Below are 17,038 nucleotides of genomic sequence, written 5' to 3'. Positions count from 1 at the left end.
ACTTAAACTTCTCAGTGAAAAGCAATTTAATACATTAAATGTTCGTTCAGCCACGTGTGCTCTGGCAAGAAAACTATGTGCAATAACTAGTCAAAATCAAGTTACAGGTACTCATGTCAATTAAAACATTGTAGAACAAAGTTATACATTTTGCAGAACTGCACACTACCCCAAAGATAAGAAATTCTACTTAAGTGTTAGCGGAATTTTATTTTGCAGGATTCATCAATTCTCTTTCTTATGAGAAAGCAAACTGAATTTGATTAAACAAAGAAAATCAGATTAAACAAAATAAAGCAGAAATCATACACATAAAACTGCTATTTAATGAATCACACAAGTTAATACTTCACTACCAATCTGAAGTCTTAAAAAATTACATATATATAATTTATATAAAATATATAAACACACACACACACACACTCACTCTTCCACCATACTGGTAGTGAGAATGATGCACCACATTTACCTTAGTTCCCAGGTAGATAATTTGTCCTCCATAACTGCTGACTGACTGATAGCATGCCTTTTCACCAACCAGAGCCTTTAAGAAATTAACAGTCATTTAATTAACAGAAATTAACAGCAAAGAACCAATAATATCGCAATTTGTTGTGGATGCCAATAAAATTACTGAGAATAATAATTAGGAAAAAATTATATCCTTCAATTATTTTAGCCTCCACAATACAATCCAGTTAACCTCCACAACGGTGGTTAATTAGAGCATATGGTGTGATCAAGAGACATAGATATAAAAATGAATTCCAGGGACAATCCTTTGTCAGTACTTAATTGGTTGTTCTCATACAGGATGGAAGCAGAATGCCAATTATTGGTTTCAGTATTTAAAAGATTAAGACCAGAAAAAAATAATGTATATGGTTCTCAGATGAACCTCACCGGCAAATACAAGTCTGAGTATCAGATACAGTCAAGAACAGGTTTAACTATGCTTCTTCCAAAAATAGAAGAATTTTACCATAACTCAATATTGGTCTCAAACAGAAATACAGGTTTCCCCCGCCATCCGAAGGTAGAGCATTCCTATGAAATGGTTCGTAAGCCGGAATGTCGTAAAGTGAAGAAGCAATTACCATTTATTTATATGGGAAAATTTCGTGAGCGTTCACAGACCCAAAAATAATCTACCAAATCATGCCAAATAACACTTAAAACCCAAAATAACAGTAACATACAGTAAAAGCAGGAATGATATGATAAATACACAGCCTATATAAAGTAGAAATGCTTTTCCACAAACATTGCCGGCACTGTTCTCCATACCGAAAATCTCATGCAAGCGCTGTTGGCAAAAACATTCTCTCCAGTAACCTTTAAGCTATGAAGCTGCCAAAGCATACCAAATAACACATAAAAATACACAGCCGATATAAAATAGAAATAATGTATGTACAGTGTAGTATCACTTACGGGAATCGGGACAGCCTCGAGCACACTGATGGTGGTGTGTTAGACTGAGTCGTCGGAGTTTGGGTGGTGCAGTGGCCCCCACCCTCCAGGCAGTGACCCAATATCGATCCCCAAAGCATGCAGGGGTACAGCGGTAGCCGGGAGGCACACAGCACATCTTTAAGAAAAAAGCCGAAACAAACATGCTAATTAATTAGGTGCCGCCCGGCACGTAATTGTCGGCCCAGATCAGAGATGATTGCTGATTGTGTCGTCTCTGATCTGGGCCGACATTTATGTGCTGGGCGGCACCTAATTAATTAACATGTTTGTTTCGGCTTTTTTCTTAAAGATGTGCTGTGTGCCTCCCGGCTACCGCTGTACCCCTGCATGCTTTGGGGATCGATATTGGGTCACTGCCTGGAGGGTGGGGGCCACTGCACCACCCAAACTCCGACGACTCAGTCTAACACACCACCATCAGTGTGCTCGAGGCTGTCCCGATTCCCGTAAGTGATACTACACTGTACATACATTATTTCTATTTTATATCGGCTGTGTATTTTTATGTGTTATTTGGTATGCTTTGGCAGCTTCATAGCTTAAAGGTTACTGGAGAGAATGTTTTTGCCAACAGCGCTTGCATGAGATTTTCGGTATGGAGAACAGTGCCGGCAATGATTGTGGAAAAGCATTTCTACTTTATATAGGCTGTGTATTTATCATATCATTCCTGCTTTTACTGTATGTTACTGTTATTTTGGGTTTTAAGTGTTATTTGGCATGATTTGGTAGATTATTTTTTCTTAAAGATGTGCTGGGTGTCTCCTGGCTACTGCTGCATTCTCCGCGAATCAGTATCTGTCTGCAGCCTGGGGGTTGGGGTGTGGGACACGGAGGTGTCATCTCATCGTCGTCTGTTTCCATTAGGGCAGGCAGGTCATCTTCACCTATGACTGCCCGCCTCGATGTCGAAGGTCGAGGTTCGTCGTCTGCTGTGGTTGATGTGGAAGGCTTGCTTGACTGCTGAGCCTCGCGCATTTTTAGATCATACAGTTCTTTGTAAGCACTCAAACCATCCTGCAAGTATGCCTTAAACCGACGTATCCTTTCAAAATTAAATTCGTACTTTATCATTACTCATTCGGTTTCGATTGTTATCCTTTTCTCTTCCAATTGCATCAGCTCTTCATCTATCAGTTCTTGGTCATGGGATGCCAAAACCTCTTCAACATTATCTTGGTCAGCTTCCACAAGCCAAACTCACTTTGTCCTTGCTTCGTTCACCATGATCGAAACGCTTAATTATGTCTAGTTTTACGCTGTGTAACACCCTTTCGAGCTCTTTTAGGGTTTTCCAATACCTTAGAACTCATCTTGCTAACGGCTGCTCACAGGCACGTCTTTAAGCAATGCCGGCGAGAATGCTGTTCCGAATCCGGGGGAGAGCGGCTGCTCGGGACACGCTGCCTTTTCTATCGCGCGCTGCTTTTTTTGCGAGCTGCCTTTATTCGTAATAGTTGAAACACCTTCTGTTAGCGAAAACAGGTAACTAATGTAGGTCTTTCGTAACAGTGAGGTTTCGTAAAGCAAACGTTCGAAAAGCGGGGGACACCTGTATGTGACTCTTCGGATGAGAGCAAACAAACAAGAGACCCACTGGCACTTGCTGGATTGGTTACTAAAATTCGTCACCCTCACTAACTGAGAAGAGGAGAAGGAAACATAAAACAAAGTTCACTGTTTTAACAATCAGAAGTCAATACTTGTCAGTGTAAAAATTCACACAAAACAACCTTGATTCTAAAAAATTCTGTTTTCTTTTTATTGGGGATGGATTAGCTAGAATCACAAGCTAATAGTAAAAACCTGAAAAAAGATGACATCAATATTGACAGCAATGAATTATTAACTCAGACACTTTGTTTGCGATAGCTTCAAGACAAATGAGATATTGTACACAGATAGATGATTTCACATAGTTGGCACATTACAAAGTGCTTCACAACCATGAGGAGCAGACCATAATATACACTAGTTTTAAGAGAATGGTTATTTACATAGGCCTTCATTCCCTTATTTGGCGTTGTCAAAAATTTTCCATCAAATTGCACAAGTATGAAGGATTTTAAAATTTAATTACTGTTCAAGTTTGTATTAGAAACTACTCAATTTAATATCTGAAATATTTTATATTAAGGTTCCCCATCACTCAAGACAAGCTCTCTTCTCACTATTACCATCAAAGAAGAGGGACGGGAGCCTGAGGACACACACTCAGTGTTTTAGGAACAATTTCTTCCCCTCTGGCATCAGGTTTCGAGACAATGAACCAACTGGTGAACACTTCCTCACGAGACCTTTCATCAGGACTCATGAAGGGTCCTGATTAAGAGTCACACCCCAAAACGTCAGTTGTTAAATTAAATAAGTAGTGCAAAAAGAGAGCCAAAATAGTTAATGGTAAGCTATCTGATCTGAGTTCTAATAGCTTAATCACACAAAAAAACAAATATTTTGAGTCCGCCCATCAAGGATAAATAAACTAGCTTTCTATATTTGTGATAAGCGATGGGATCTGGGAGAAAAAAACATTCAAGACAGTTGCAGGTATAAGTACCTGGAGGGACATTGATGGGGAGGAATAAGTGCACCTGGTTGCCGGGGGGGCGGGGGGGGGGGAGGAGGAGTAGAAAAAGAGTCAATCCCTGTGAAAAGCAGAGAGGGACAGGGAACAGGAAGATATGCCTAGATGTGGCATCCCACCAGAGATGACATACATTGAAGAGAATGATATGGATGTGGAAGCTTATGAGATGGTAGGTAAGGACCGGGGGAACCCCATTCTTGTTATATTAGATGAGGAGAGGGGGAATGGGGTGAAAGTAGATGTGCAGGAAATGGAAGAAAATAACGCAAAGGCTGCACTGATAGCAATGGAGAGGAAACTTTAAGCTGTTGGGGGGAGGGGGGAGTTAACAGAAAACATCTGTAAAAAGGTGTACAAAACAGTCATGGGCATGACAATGACTACTTAAAAAACAGCAGTTGGAGACAGAGAAAAAAAGAAAATACTGTAGAACAGAAAGGTACAGCCACATCTGTGGAGAATGGGAAAACAGAGTTGTTGTTTGAAATATTTTAATTCAATATCAAGCCCAAGCATCCTGACTGGCTGCATCACTGCCTGGTATGGGAACTGTACCTCCCTTAATCACAGGACTCTGCAGAGAGTGGTGCGGACAGCCCAGCGCATCTGTAATTGTGAACTTCCCATGATTCAGGACATTTACAAGGAGAGGTGTGAAAAAAGGGCCCGTAGGAACACTGGGGACACAAATCCCAACCACAATCTATTCCAGCTGCTACCAACCAGGAAGCGGTACCGCAGCATAAAAGCCAAGACCAACAGTATCTGGAACAGCTTCTTCCACCAGGCCATCAGACTGATCAGATCCTAAGGGGAGTAAGGGGAGGCCGTGGCTGACAAGGGAAGTAATGGACAGTATAAAAATAATAGAGAAGAAGTATAACATAGCAAAGACGAGTGGGAAGCCTGAGGATTGGGAAACTTTTAAAGAGCAACAGAAGGTAACTAAAAAGACAATACGCGGAGAAAAAATGAGGTATTAAGGTAAACTCGCCAAGAATATAAAGGAGGATAGTAAAGGCTTCTTTAGGTATGTGAAATGGAAAAAAATAGTTAAGACCAAAATTGGGCCCTTGAAGACAGAAGTGGGTGAATTTATTATGGAGAACAAGGAAATGGCAGACGAGTTGAACAGGTACTTTGGATCTGTCTTCACTAGGGAAGACACAAACAATCTCCCGGGTCTCGGCCTGAAACGTCAACTGTACCTCTTCCTAGAGATGCTGCCTGGCCTGCTGTGTTCACCAGCAACTTTGATGTGTGTTCCCAGATGTAATAGTGGCCAAATGACCTAGGGTAATGAATGAATTGAAGGAAATTTATATTAGGCAGGAAATGGTGTTGGATAGGCTGTTGGGTCTGAAGGCTGATAAGTCCCCGGGACCTGATGGTCTGCATCCCAGGGTACTTAAGGAGGTGGCCTTAGAAATCGTGGACGTATTGGTAATCATTTTCCAATGTTCTATAGATTCAGGATCAGTTCCTGTGGATTGGAGGGTGGCTAATGTTGTCCCTCTCTTCAAGAAGGGAGGAAGAGAGAAAACAGGGAATTATAGACCAGTTAGCCTGACGTCGGTGGTGGGAAAGATGCTGGAGTCAATTATAAAAGATGAAATTACGACACATCTGGATAGCAGTAACAGGATCGGTCTGAGTCAGCATGAACTTACGAAGGGGAGATCGTGCTTGACTAATCTTCTGGAATTTTTTGAGGATGTAACTATGAAAATGGACAAGGGAGAGCCAGTGGAGGTAGTGTACCTGGACTTTCAGAAAGTCCCACATAGGAGATTAGTGGGCAGAATTAGGGCACATGGGAATGGAGGCAGAGTACTGACATGGATTGAAAATTGGCTGGCTGACAGAAAACAAAGAGTAGCGATTAACAGGTCCCATTCGGAATGGCAGGCGGTGACCAGGGGGGTACCGCAGGGTTCAGTGCTGGGACCGCAGCTGTTTACAATATATATTAATGATCTAGATGAGGGAATTAAAAGTAATATTAGCAAATTTGCCGATGACACAAAGCTGGGTGGCAGTGTGAAGTGTGAGGAGGATGTTATGAGAATGCAGGGTGACTTGGACAGGCTGCGTGAGTGGGCAGATGCATGGCAGATGCAGTTTAATGTGGATGAGGTTATCCACTTTGGTGGTAAGAACAGGAAGGCAGATTATTATCTAAATGGAGTCAAGTTAGGAAAAGGGGAAGCACAACGAGATCTAGGTGTTCTTGTACATCAGTCACTGAAACCAAGCATGCAAGTACAGCAGGCAGTGAAGAAAGCTAATGGCATGCTGCCCTTCATAACAAGGGGAACTGAGTATAAGAGCAAAGAGGTCCTTCTGCAGCTGTACAGGGCCCTGGTGAGACCACACCCGGAGTACTGTGTGCAGTTTTGGTCTCCAAATTTGAGGAAGGACATTCACGCTATTGAGGGAGTGCAGCGTAGGTTCACAAGGTTAATTCCTGGGATGGCGGGACTGTCATATGTCGAAAGATTGGAGCGACTGGGCTTGTATACTCAGCAATTTAGAAGGCTGAGAGGGGATCTTATTGAAACATATAAGATTATTAAGGGATTGGACACGCTAGAGGCAGGAAGCATGTTCCCGCTGATGGGTGAGTCCAGAACCAGAGGCCACCATTTAAGAATAAAGGGTAGGTCATTTAGAACGGAGTTGAGGAAAAATTTTTTCACCCAGAGAGTGGTGGATATATGGAATGCTCTGCCCCAGAAGGCTGTGGAGGCCAAGTCTCTGGATGTTTTCAAGAAAGAGATGGATAGAGATCTTAAAGATAGCGGAATCAACTGTTATGGGGATAAGGCAGGAACTGGATACTGATTGTGGATGATCCGCCATGATCACAGTGAATGGCGGTGCTGGCTCGAAGGGCCGAATGGCCTACTCCTTCACCTATTGTCTATTGATGAACTCATGCTGACTTGAGTGTACTCAATAAAGTATAAAGTATATTAAAGTATATTAATATTACATTGACTGTTCTATTTATTATAAATTATTATAAGTTACTATGATTGCACATTGCACATTTAGATAGAGACGTAACGTAAAGATTTTTACTCATGTATGTGCAGGATGTAAGAAATAAAGTCAATTCAATTCAATGCAACTCAATTCAAGGGCTTCAATATACCCAGACCAATGATGAGATGTCATTTCTCAAGCTTACGTTGAGCCTCACTGGACGATCAGGCACCACAGGTTACACAACATACTGTATGCCCCATTCTGATAGTAATGCACAACGATTATCCTAACCTTTTAACAATCAGTGGATCCCCACCCCTCCACCCCTATCCCCCACTAAAACCAACACCTGATCTGTACTCTCCCCCACCCTCCCGACATGACAATCCCACCAACTTATCTGCAGACTCAACCGATCTACCAACTATCTGTTGATCCTCCTATTCTGCTAGCCATTTGCTGACCCACCCATCATAAGAACCCACCAGACCCATAAAGTCAGCCCCGCCATTCAAGATGATCAAGGCTTATCTACGATGCCTCAACACCTTCTCTATACCAGTTTCACATAACCTTCTATTCTTCAATCTTAAAATATTTATCTGTCACCACCTTAAACATATTTAATGAATTTGCCTCCCTTACAAGTGCCATTCTTCACCAGCAGCTAAGTTTAGGGAGGTGGCCTGACCTAACAGTTTTGCTATGATTTCACATTTTTCACAATGGACTGCATTGAGCTCCAAGGCATGCTCAGTGCCTTTATGATGATCTTGTATCTTTCCACAGATTTGTGCTTCTCTGTTATCATTTCTCTAATTTGCCTTGAAAGCTCTTTTGTCTTCTTTTTGTTTGGTCTATTGAAAATCTACCATACTGTTGGAAGTTACGAAGAGAGGGATTATTTATTCTTATGAATTTATAAGGTGATCACAGGTTTCAACAAATAGGGTGAGTTGGCAAGGTAAGTAATATATAATATTGGATTCAGAATCCACGGAGGAAGATTCACCAGAAAGAACAGCATCATCAGTCACCTCTCCAAATTGCCAGATGGCATCATTGAACATCTCATTACCATGTAACTTAAACTCACTAACAACCAAATGGTTACAGCTGTGACTGCCTATGCTCCAACCCTAAACTCACCAGCCAATATTAAGGAGATCTTCTACACTGACCTAGACTGCATAACTATCAGATATTCCCAAGTAAAATAAGGTCATTCGTCATGGAGACTTCAATGCCAAAGTTGGCAGGGAAGGGCACAATTGGGAAGGAAGCTGTTGGCAACATCAACTCCAATGGAATGCTCTTACTCTCCAAGTGTGCTGAACATGCCATGACCACCACCAATACCCTGTTCTGCCAGAGAAATAAGGTGAAAACTTTGTGGACTTTGTTGAACTTTGAGTTCAAAGACTGAAAGAGATAGCTGAGGTACTCACTATCTTCAGTATTCACTATGGAAAAGGATCTTGGCGATTGTAGGGATGACTTACAGCAGATTGAAAAGCTTGAGCATATAGACATTAAGAAAGAGGATGTGCTGGAGCTTTTGGAAAGCATCAAGTTGGATAAGTCTCTGGGACCGGACGAGATGTATCCCAGGCTACTGTGGGAGGTGAGGGAGCAGATTGCTGAACCTCTGGCAATGATCTTTGCGTCATCAATGGAGACGGGGGAAGTTCCGGATGATTGGAGGGTTGCAGATGTTGTTCCATTATTCAAGAAAGGGAGTAGAGATAGCCCAGGAAATTATAGACCAGTGAGTCTTACTTCAGTGGTCGGTAAATTGATGGAAAAGATCCTGAGAGACAGGATTTATGAACATTTGGAGAAGCATAATATGATTAGGAATAGTCAGCATGGCTTTGTCAAAGGCAGGTCGTGCTTTACGAGCCTGATTGAATTTTTGAGGATGTGACTCAACACATTTATGTAGTGTATACGGATTTCAGCAAGGCATTTGATAAAGTACCCCATGCAATGCTTATTAAGAAAGAAAGGAGGCATGGGATCCAAGGGGACATTGCTTTGTGGATCCAGAATTGGCTTGCCCACAGAAAGCAAAGAGTGGTTGTAGACGGGTCAATATTCTGCATGGAGATCGGTGACCAGCGGTGAGCCTCAGGGATCTGTTCTGGGACCCCTTCTCTTCGTGATTTTTATAAGTGACCTGGATGAGGAAGTGGAGGGATGAGTTAGTAAATTTGCTGATGACACAAAGGTTGGGGGTGTTGTGGTCAGTGTGGAGGACTGCAGAGGTTACAGCGGGACATTGATAGGATGCAAAACTGGGCTGAGGAGTAGCAGATGGAGTTCAACCCAGATAAGTGTGAGGTAGTTCATTTTGGTAGGTCAAATATGATGGCAGGATATAGTATTAATGGTAACACTCTTGGCAGTGTGGAGGATCAGAGGGATCCTGGGGTCCGAGCCCATAGGACACTCAAGGCTGCTGCACAGGTTGACTCTATGGTTAAGAAGGCATACAATGCATTGGGCTTCGTCAATCGTGGGATTGAGTTTAAGAGCTGAGAGGCAATGTTACAGCTATACAGGACCCTGGTCAGACCCCACTTGAAGGACTGTGTTCAGTTCTGGTCACCTCACTACAGGGTGTGGAAACTATAGAAAGGGTGCAGAGGAGACTTACAAGGATGTTGCATGGATTAGGGAGCATGCCTTACAGAATAGGGTGAGAGAACTCGGCCTTTTCTCCTTGGAGCGACGGAGGATGAGAGGTGACCTGATAGAGGTGTACAAGATTATGAGAGACATTGATCATGTGGACAGTTAGAGGCTTTTTCCAAGGGCTGAAATGGCTATCACGAGAGGGCACAGTTTTAAGGTGCTTGGAAGTAGGAACAGAGGAGATGTCAGGGATATACATATATTTATTTATTTATTAATTACGCAGGGAGTGGTGACTGTGTGGAATGGGCTGCCAGCGACAGTGGTGGAGGTGGATACGATAGGGTCTTTGAAGAGACTCCTGGATAGGTACATGGAGCTTAGACATATGGAGGGCCATGGGTAACCCCAGGTAATTTCTAAAGTAAGTACATGTTCGGCACAGCATTGTAGGCCAAAGGACATGTATTGTGCTGTAGTTTTTTCTACGTTTCTCTGTTTTTACTTGGCATCTTATAAATTATGTTATTGCCCGGAGGAAGGATCGCAGACACGTAAAGAATGAAAGCCATAATCAGTGCTGATGACGGCTGGACAGACCATCGGCTTATTCACTCACAAATGAACAACAAAATCATATGGAAAAGTAGAGTGCAAAAGAAGCTGAGCCATCCCAGGTTCAACATCAACAGCCTAAAAGACACAGCAAAGGTACAACATCGCTAGGCTGTCCTTTCTGAAAGACTCTCAAAGCAGTATCAAAGATTGGTTTGATGAAAATGACAATGAAATAGAAGAGCTGATCAACAACAAAAGGTAAGTTTTCTGTTGAAAGACATCAACTGCAAGGCAAAAAGAAAAGCCCACGAAAGCCAAGACCATAGTCCAGAGTTGAGTAAAGAAAATAAAGAATCAGTGGTGGACTGTGAGGGCCCTTACTGACTCTGGTGATATCAGGGGTTTCTTTATTGCCACCAAGGAGGGCATGGCCCTAACCATTCTGGCCTAAACCCTGTTTGTTCCAAAGCTGGACAAAGGCTGCTTAAGGACAATAATGCCATCTATTCTCAATGGAAGGAACTCCTTCAGGAGCTACTTATTCATAACACCACTGTTGACATTGAAGTCATTCAACCGGCTCCCACAACAACCCATGAAGGAGGATATGAGTAAACCTCGTAGTATCAAAGAGGTACAGACTGCTTGCAAGAAATTGAGCAACAGCAAGGCCACTGGGCCTGATGGAATTCCAGCAGAAATCCTCAAGTAAGGTGGCACAGAACTTTTAGATCATATTCATGACCTGCTTGTCAAGATCTGGGACCAAGAGAAGATTCCAGCTGAACTCAGGGACGCCTTGATTATCACACTCTTCAAAAAGGTGAAAGCCTGGAAGCAAAATCTCCCACTTTATATGGCCTTCATAGACCTTACAAAAAAGCATCTGACTCTGTAAATCATCCTTGCCCTTTGGCAGATACTGTGCAAAATGGGGTGTCCGAAGAAATACCTCAAGATCCTGCAGCTCCTACACAACGATATGAGTGCATCAGTCATCAGCAACAGTGGCTCTGAAGTAGCGCTTTTTAAGGTTGAGGCCGGGGTCAAACACGGGTGCATCATTGCCCCAACTCTAATTGCCATTTTCATTGTAAAAAGTCTCCAACTCACAGGCCAAGACTTCCCACAAGGTGTCCAGATTCTCTATAGGATAGATGGGGGATTCTTTAACCTTAACAGGTTCAAGGCTAAGAGCAAGGTGTCAGCTACTTCCATCACGGAGCTCCAATATGCAGATGACAACACCATCATAGCTCACTCTGAAGAGGATCGGCAGTGCATAATGGATGCTTCTGCCAGAGCATAGAAGCTCCTGGGACTTGATCTAAACACCAAGTCCTGCACCAACCTGTTCCAGATCAAGTTCCGAAACCTTCAACCATCTAAGTTGACAACACCCCTCTAGGAAACACTGATCATTTCCAGTATCTTGACAGGTTTCTCTCTTCAAGAGCCTTATTGACCTTGAAATAAGTCGCAGAATAGTCTGTGCAAGTGGAGCTTGTGTCAGGCTGAGAAAGAGGGCTTCTGAAGATTGGGATATCAAGGCCAACACTGAGCTTCTGGTCTATACAGCAAAAGTCCTCCCCTCCTTGCTATATGGAGCGAAGTAATAGACAACATACAGCAGGCACATAAAATTCCCAGAAACTTACCATCAAAGATGCCCTCAAAAGATCGGAGTGTTAGCTGAAGAACAAGCGTACTATCTCCAGCATCCTAGAGGAAGATATCATTAACTCCATAGCCACAATCATGACTCAACACGAATTGCAATGGTTCGGGCACAACATCCGTATGCCTGACTCCCGCCTCCTAAACAACTCCTGCTCGGCCAACTCAAGAATGCAAAGCACACTCCTGAAGGGCAGAAAAAGCAGTTCAAGGACAATACCAAGACCCACCTGAGGAAGTGTCACATCAACCGAAATAGATGGGAGAAATTAGCACAGGACAGGACAGATCAACTACCAGGGATACTCGACTGTGAGTGATCGTTGATGATGATGATGATGATGATGATGATATAGTATTGCACCCAAGAAAAGTTGGCATACTAATTACAAAGGGAATGAATACTTTTTTAGCATCACAATTTTGGTTTTTAATTTTTAGTAAATTGTTGGTGGGTTTTGGAATTTTTCTTTTGATTTGACGATGCACAACGTTTTGTAGATTAGCTCAAAAATCCCACTTCAATATATTTTACATTTAGAAAATGAGGTACTTAAATATGAAAATAGTTGTGGGAGCTGAATATTTTGCACATAAGATTTACAACCTTCATGAGAACAGAAGAAAGAATCTGAAGTATAGCACCTAAGGAAGTGTTAAGAAATACGAATCAGCTACACATTTGCTTTCTGGAGTGCTACTCTTCAACCCAATTCTACGCAGGCTGAGATAGTTCCACAGCAGAATCAGCAGAGAATATTGATCTAGAATTAACTCTGGAACACAAGATTCTACATTGCTTCACTATTATATAAAACTGCAATCATAGAGTATATGGGATAGAAAAGACAAACACAATAACATAATAGCACAGGTTGGTCACCACAAATCTAGAATGATAAGTGTCGGATTAGAGATTTTGCTGAACCACTAGTGCTTAGGTTAGGATTAAATAAACAAACAGCTCTAACCCACTTGATGATCATCTCACCCTTGGATAAAAAAGAAAAAAGAAACTGCAAATGAAAAGCAATTCTTTCACAAATTCCTGTACTGGTCTGCTAGAGTCAATTGCACTCAGTAGCCACTTCATAAACAGAGAACGGTAGTTAGCCTTCGAAGAGCATAATATGCCATTGTCCAGTGTTTGAATTAATAACGTACATTTAGGTGGCAGGTAGATGACTCTCTGATGGTGGTGTCTGAGAAGAGGACGCTGTCCAAGTTGCATGCCATCTTGGACAATGTCTCCCATCCACTACATAATGTACTAGGTGGGCACAGGAGTACATTCAGCCAGAGACTCATTCCACCGAGATGGAACACAGAGCGTCATAGGAGGTCACTCCTGCCTGCGGCCATCAAACTTTACAACTCCTCCCTTGGAGGGTCAGACACCCTGAGCCAATAGGCTGGTCCTGGACTTATTTCCTGGCACAATTTACATATTACTATTTAACTATTTATGGTTTTATTACTATTTATTATTTATGGTGCAACTGTAACGAAAACCAATTTCCCCCAGGATCAATAAAGTATGACTATGACTATGATACCATAAAAATTTTTTAACAAAGAGCTCTGTTTTGGATGTGCAGAGCATTTATCCAAAATCAGCATCATCTTACAATTTTTGTCAGACCAACAGTCACAGTGAGCTCTCACTTCTGGAACAAAGTAACGTTCAAACCATTTCAATGTAATGTCAGTTGTGATCCATCTTTTTTGTTGGCAAGGTAAATTACTGGAAACTGCTTCGTACCCTTGAAAGCTCAGGGACATAAACATTTGCAAATGAAAAAGTGGGTTCCTGCAGCGTTAGAGCAGCCCAACTCAGTGACACAGTCTTTTGATGCTTTACAACCTGTTGGTGATTCTGCATCCTCTGTAGTCAGTGCTCATCTTGGAGTACAATGCCAATGTAAGGCAGTTTTATCTGCATTGTAGACCTGATCAGGGCTTAAAATTTTCGTCAGAAATGAACTTGGCATACTCATCAACAAACTCAGCAGTTGCTTCCTTGTCTGCTGACCGTTTTTCACTACACACTGCACAAGATTTTATGCCATGTCACTGCTTAAAATACTGAAGCCACCCTTCAGTGTAATCACACTCATAATCCAGTCCTAGTTCTTCATGAAATAATTTTGCTTATTCCCTCACCATCTCTGATAGTTCTATAGCTTTGCTGATGTGGAATTTAAATCACTTTATGAGAACTTTATCTTCTTGTGAACATCTTCAATCTTCCATTGTTTTCCTTATGCACATCTGTTTTATTATTTCGCTGTCAGCAAAGAACTGGAGCAACTTTTCTTTTTGTTTCTTTATATCATAAACTGTGGAACAGCTAATGTTATGCAAATCGCATATGCTTTTCACAGACGCACCACTGTCGAGTTGCTTCAGAATTTCCACCTTATCTTGCATAGATAACGTATGGTTTTTGCACTTTACACCATTAGAAGCACTTCCTTTAATTCAACAAAGACATGATTGGGGATAGATAAGCATAGGTTATAAAAATAAAGGCAGAAAAACACAGAAGAATGACTTGCTTCTCTTAAGGACTGTACCACAGCTGACCGCTAATGGCGCCCTCAAAAAAGTGACGAAGTGTTGGTGCAGTGATGCAGGAAATTTGAAATTAGGCTGGCAAAAATTATGTCTGGACCAGCTGTGGAACTGGATTACTCATTGCTGCATTCGAAGTGGTCAACCTGAGTTGATATTTGGTGTGGGAGTCTCAAACATTACAATACTAGCAAATTCAGCTACACCAACATCCCAATAACTCAATTCCTAACATGATAAAATTAAACTTTAAAAGAAAATGGTGGTAAATGTATGTTCACTTGTCACTCTGCACTTGTCTGAGTTAAATTCTAATTTCTGTTTCTTTCCTGGTTGAACTAGATCCTATTGTAATCTTAGATAACCTACTTCACCATCCACTATACCACCAATTCCACAACCTATGCTGCAACCATGCCACCACAATTTTCATCTGAATTGTTAATACACATTACAAACAGGAGACCCAGCATAGATCCTTGTGGCACAACATTGGTCATGTGCCTTCAATCTGAATAACAACACTCCACACCACTCCCTCACTCCTGCCATCAAGCCAGCTTTAGACCTAATTGGCTGGCTCACCCTGAATCCCATGTAATCTAAACCAGAACAGGATATCATGCGGGACCTGAACAAAGGTTTCACTAAAGTCCACATAGCTCTCGTCAATCCTCAATCTGAGAGACACAATTTTCCACACATAGAGCCATCCTGACTTTGCATAATCATTTCTTGCCTTTATAGATACGGGTAGATCTAAATATCAGTGGCAAGGTCTGCATTCATCGCCTATCCCTAATTGCCACTGAGAAGGTAGCAGGAGCCACCTGAACCATTTCAGTCTTTCTGCTGAAGGCACTGACACAATGCTGGAACGAGGAAATTCCAGGATACAAATCTGATATTGAGGAAGGAGTGTTTCCAATTCAGAATAGGAGGAGAACATGCAACTTGTGGTGTACCTATGAGCCTAATGTCCTTGAACCTCTTGTTGGTAGAGTTTTCAGGTTTGGGAAGTGCTGTTGAAGTAGCCCAACACAATTAACTCCAATGGGTTTTGCAGATAGTGCACACTGCAGTCATAGGATGCCAGAAAATGATTTGTCCAAGATGGTAGATAGCGTGTAATCCAGCAGACTGCTTTGCCTGGGATGGATTCAGGTCTTGACAATTCATAAGAGTTAAAATCAAACAGCAGAGAAATAGGCCCTTTGGCACAACAAATTTACATTGATGGCTCACAGTAGTCAATTAACTGAGGAAATGAGAGCACCCAAAGGGAACCCATGCATTTACAAGAAGAATGAACAAACTCTACATAGACAGCACTTAAAATCAAGATTGAACCTGGGTGGCTAGAGGTGCTGGAAGCACACTTATTCTGGAAAGGAAGCCAAACAAATTCTGCCCAATGACCACATTGGTCCACTGTCTCTATGCCATATCTTAAATTAAATAAAAACATAATCCCCAAATCAGGCTAATAATCTGAAAATATTCATCCATTCAAATTGTATCAAATCTACAGACAAAAAATATCTTCATATGGGCCAGTAATGATCCAACCTAGAACTATACAACTGTACCTTGATTAATCTACAGACTAAAGTACATGGCAGTGTCTAACATGTTGAATTTGTAAGATATATGTAGTTTCAATACATTATTTATAACACATACCTCTCCCTTTATGCATAACATTCAGAAAGCATATACTATTTGTTTCTTTCTTGATATGGAACTTAAGTTAATTTTGTGACAATCATACGAAGTTAAAGCACTGGAAGATTTACATGCATCCTGAAAAATATCTTATAAAGGTCCTGGTTTCCAATACAAGTTAATTTATTAGCAAAAAAAATCATTTTAGTTCTGTGTATGACCATGAGATCAAAGAAGGCATTCAACATTGTGGAAAAAATATATTAAACATTTAACACAAAATGAGCATGTGCATTCATCAAAACGCATTTTATTTAAAACAGTTTTCACCTAGATCAGTGCATGCATATCTACTGGCCTTTATTTTTAACCTGTAAATGTAATTACTTCATGCAGCCTTACAAAATACAGCATTGATAATCACAGCCATGTTGGTTTAACTACAGAAGAGACAATACCAGTCTCTCAAATGATACGAGAGGATATTAAGAACAATGCAATTTATTGGAGATTTAATTTAAATTTGAAAACAATAAAGGTGCCACCACAAATCAATATCTGTAATTATTAACCATAAAACAAGAGGAAAGAAAAAGATAATTTGAATTTGCTGAGCTCTTACCAAAGCCTGGCTCACGTTTCCTCCAGTGGCCAGGGATTTGAAATGGCTGCTGTTATAAACCAACTGCACTTCAGCAATGTCTACGATCTCCAGCTCGTTCTGGCTCTGCCGGTCCACCATATGTAGCTTCTCAGCACTATCTAGTAGAGCCAGTGTCCGAGAATTGATCCACTGTGATAAGAAAGGGAAAAAGTTGAGAATGAATTCTCCCTTCACTGTTCAGCTAAAGATGAAAGATGAATAACCCC

At 41.5% G+C, this 17,038-nt stretch overlaps 1 protein-coding gene across 2 annotated transcripts in view; it reads right to left on the bottom strand.

Moving 5' to 3' along the window:
- The window catches only part of vps8 (VPS8 subunit of CORVET complex), a 662,306-nt gene that overhangs the window by 579,123 nt on the left and 66,145 nt on the right, over window positions 1-17,038 (bottom strand). For both annotated transcript variants that reach the window (XM_072261484.1, XM_072261483.1), the window contains exons 14-15: window positions 16,791-16,961; window positions 473-547 (exon numbers count right to left, since the gene is read on the bottom strand). In XM_072261484.1, coding sequence (XP_072117585.1) covers window positions 473-547; window positions 16,791-16,961 — 246 coding nt within the window. The remainder of the gene's footprint in view (window positions 1-472; window positions 548-16,790; window positions 16,962-17,038) is intronic.

Source organism: Mobula birostris, chromosome 6 (assembly GCF_030028105.1).
Source record: "Mobula birostris isolate sMobBir1 chromosome 6, sMobBir1.hap1, whole genome shotgun sequence".
NCBI classification, from domain to species: Eukaryota; Metazoa; Chordata; class Chondrichthyes; order Myliobatiformes; family Myliobatidae; genus Mobula; species Mobula birostris.
This window is presented reverse-complemented; position numbering and strand designations above follow the sequence as displayed.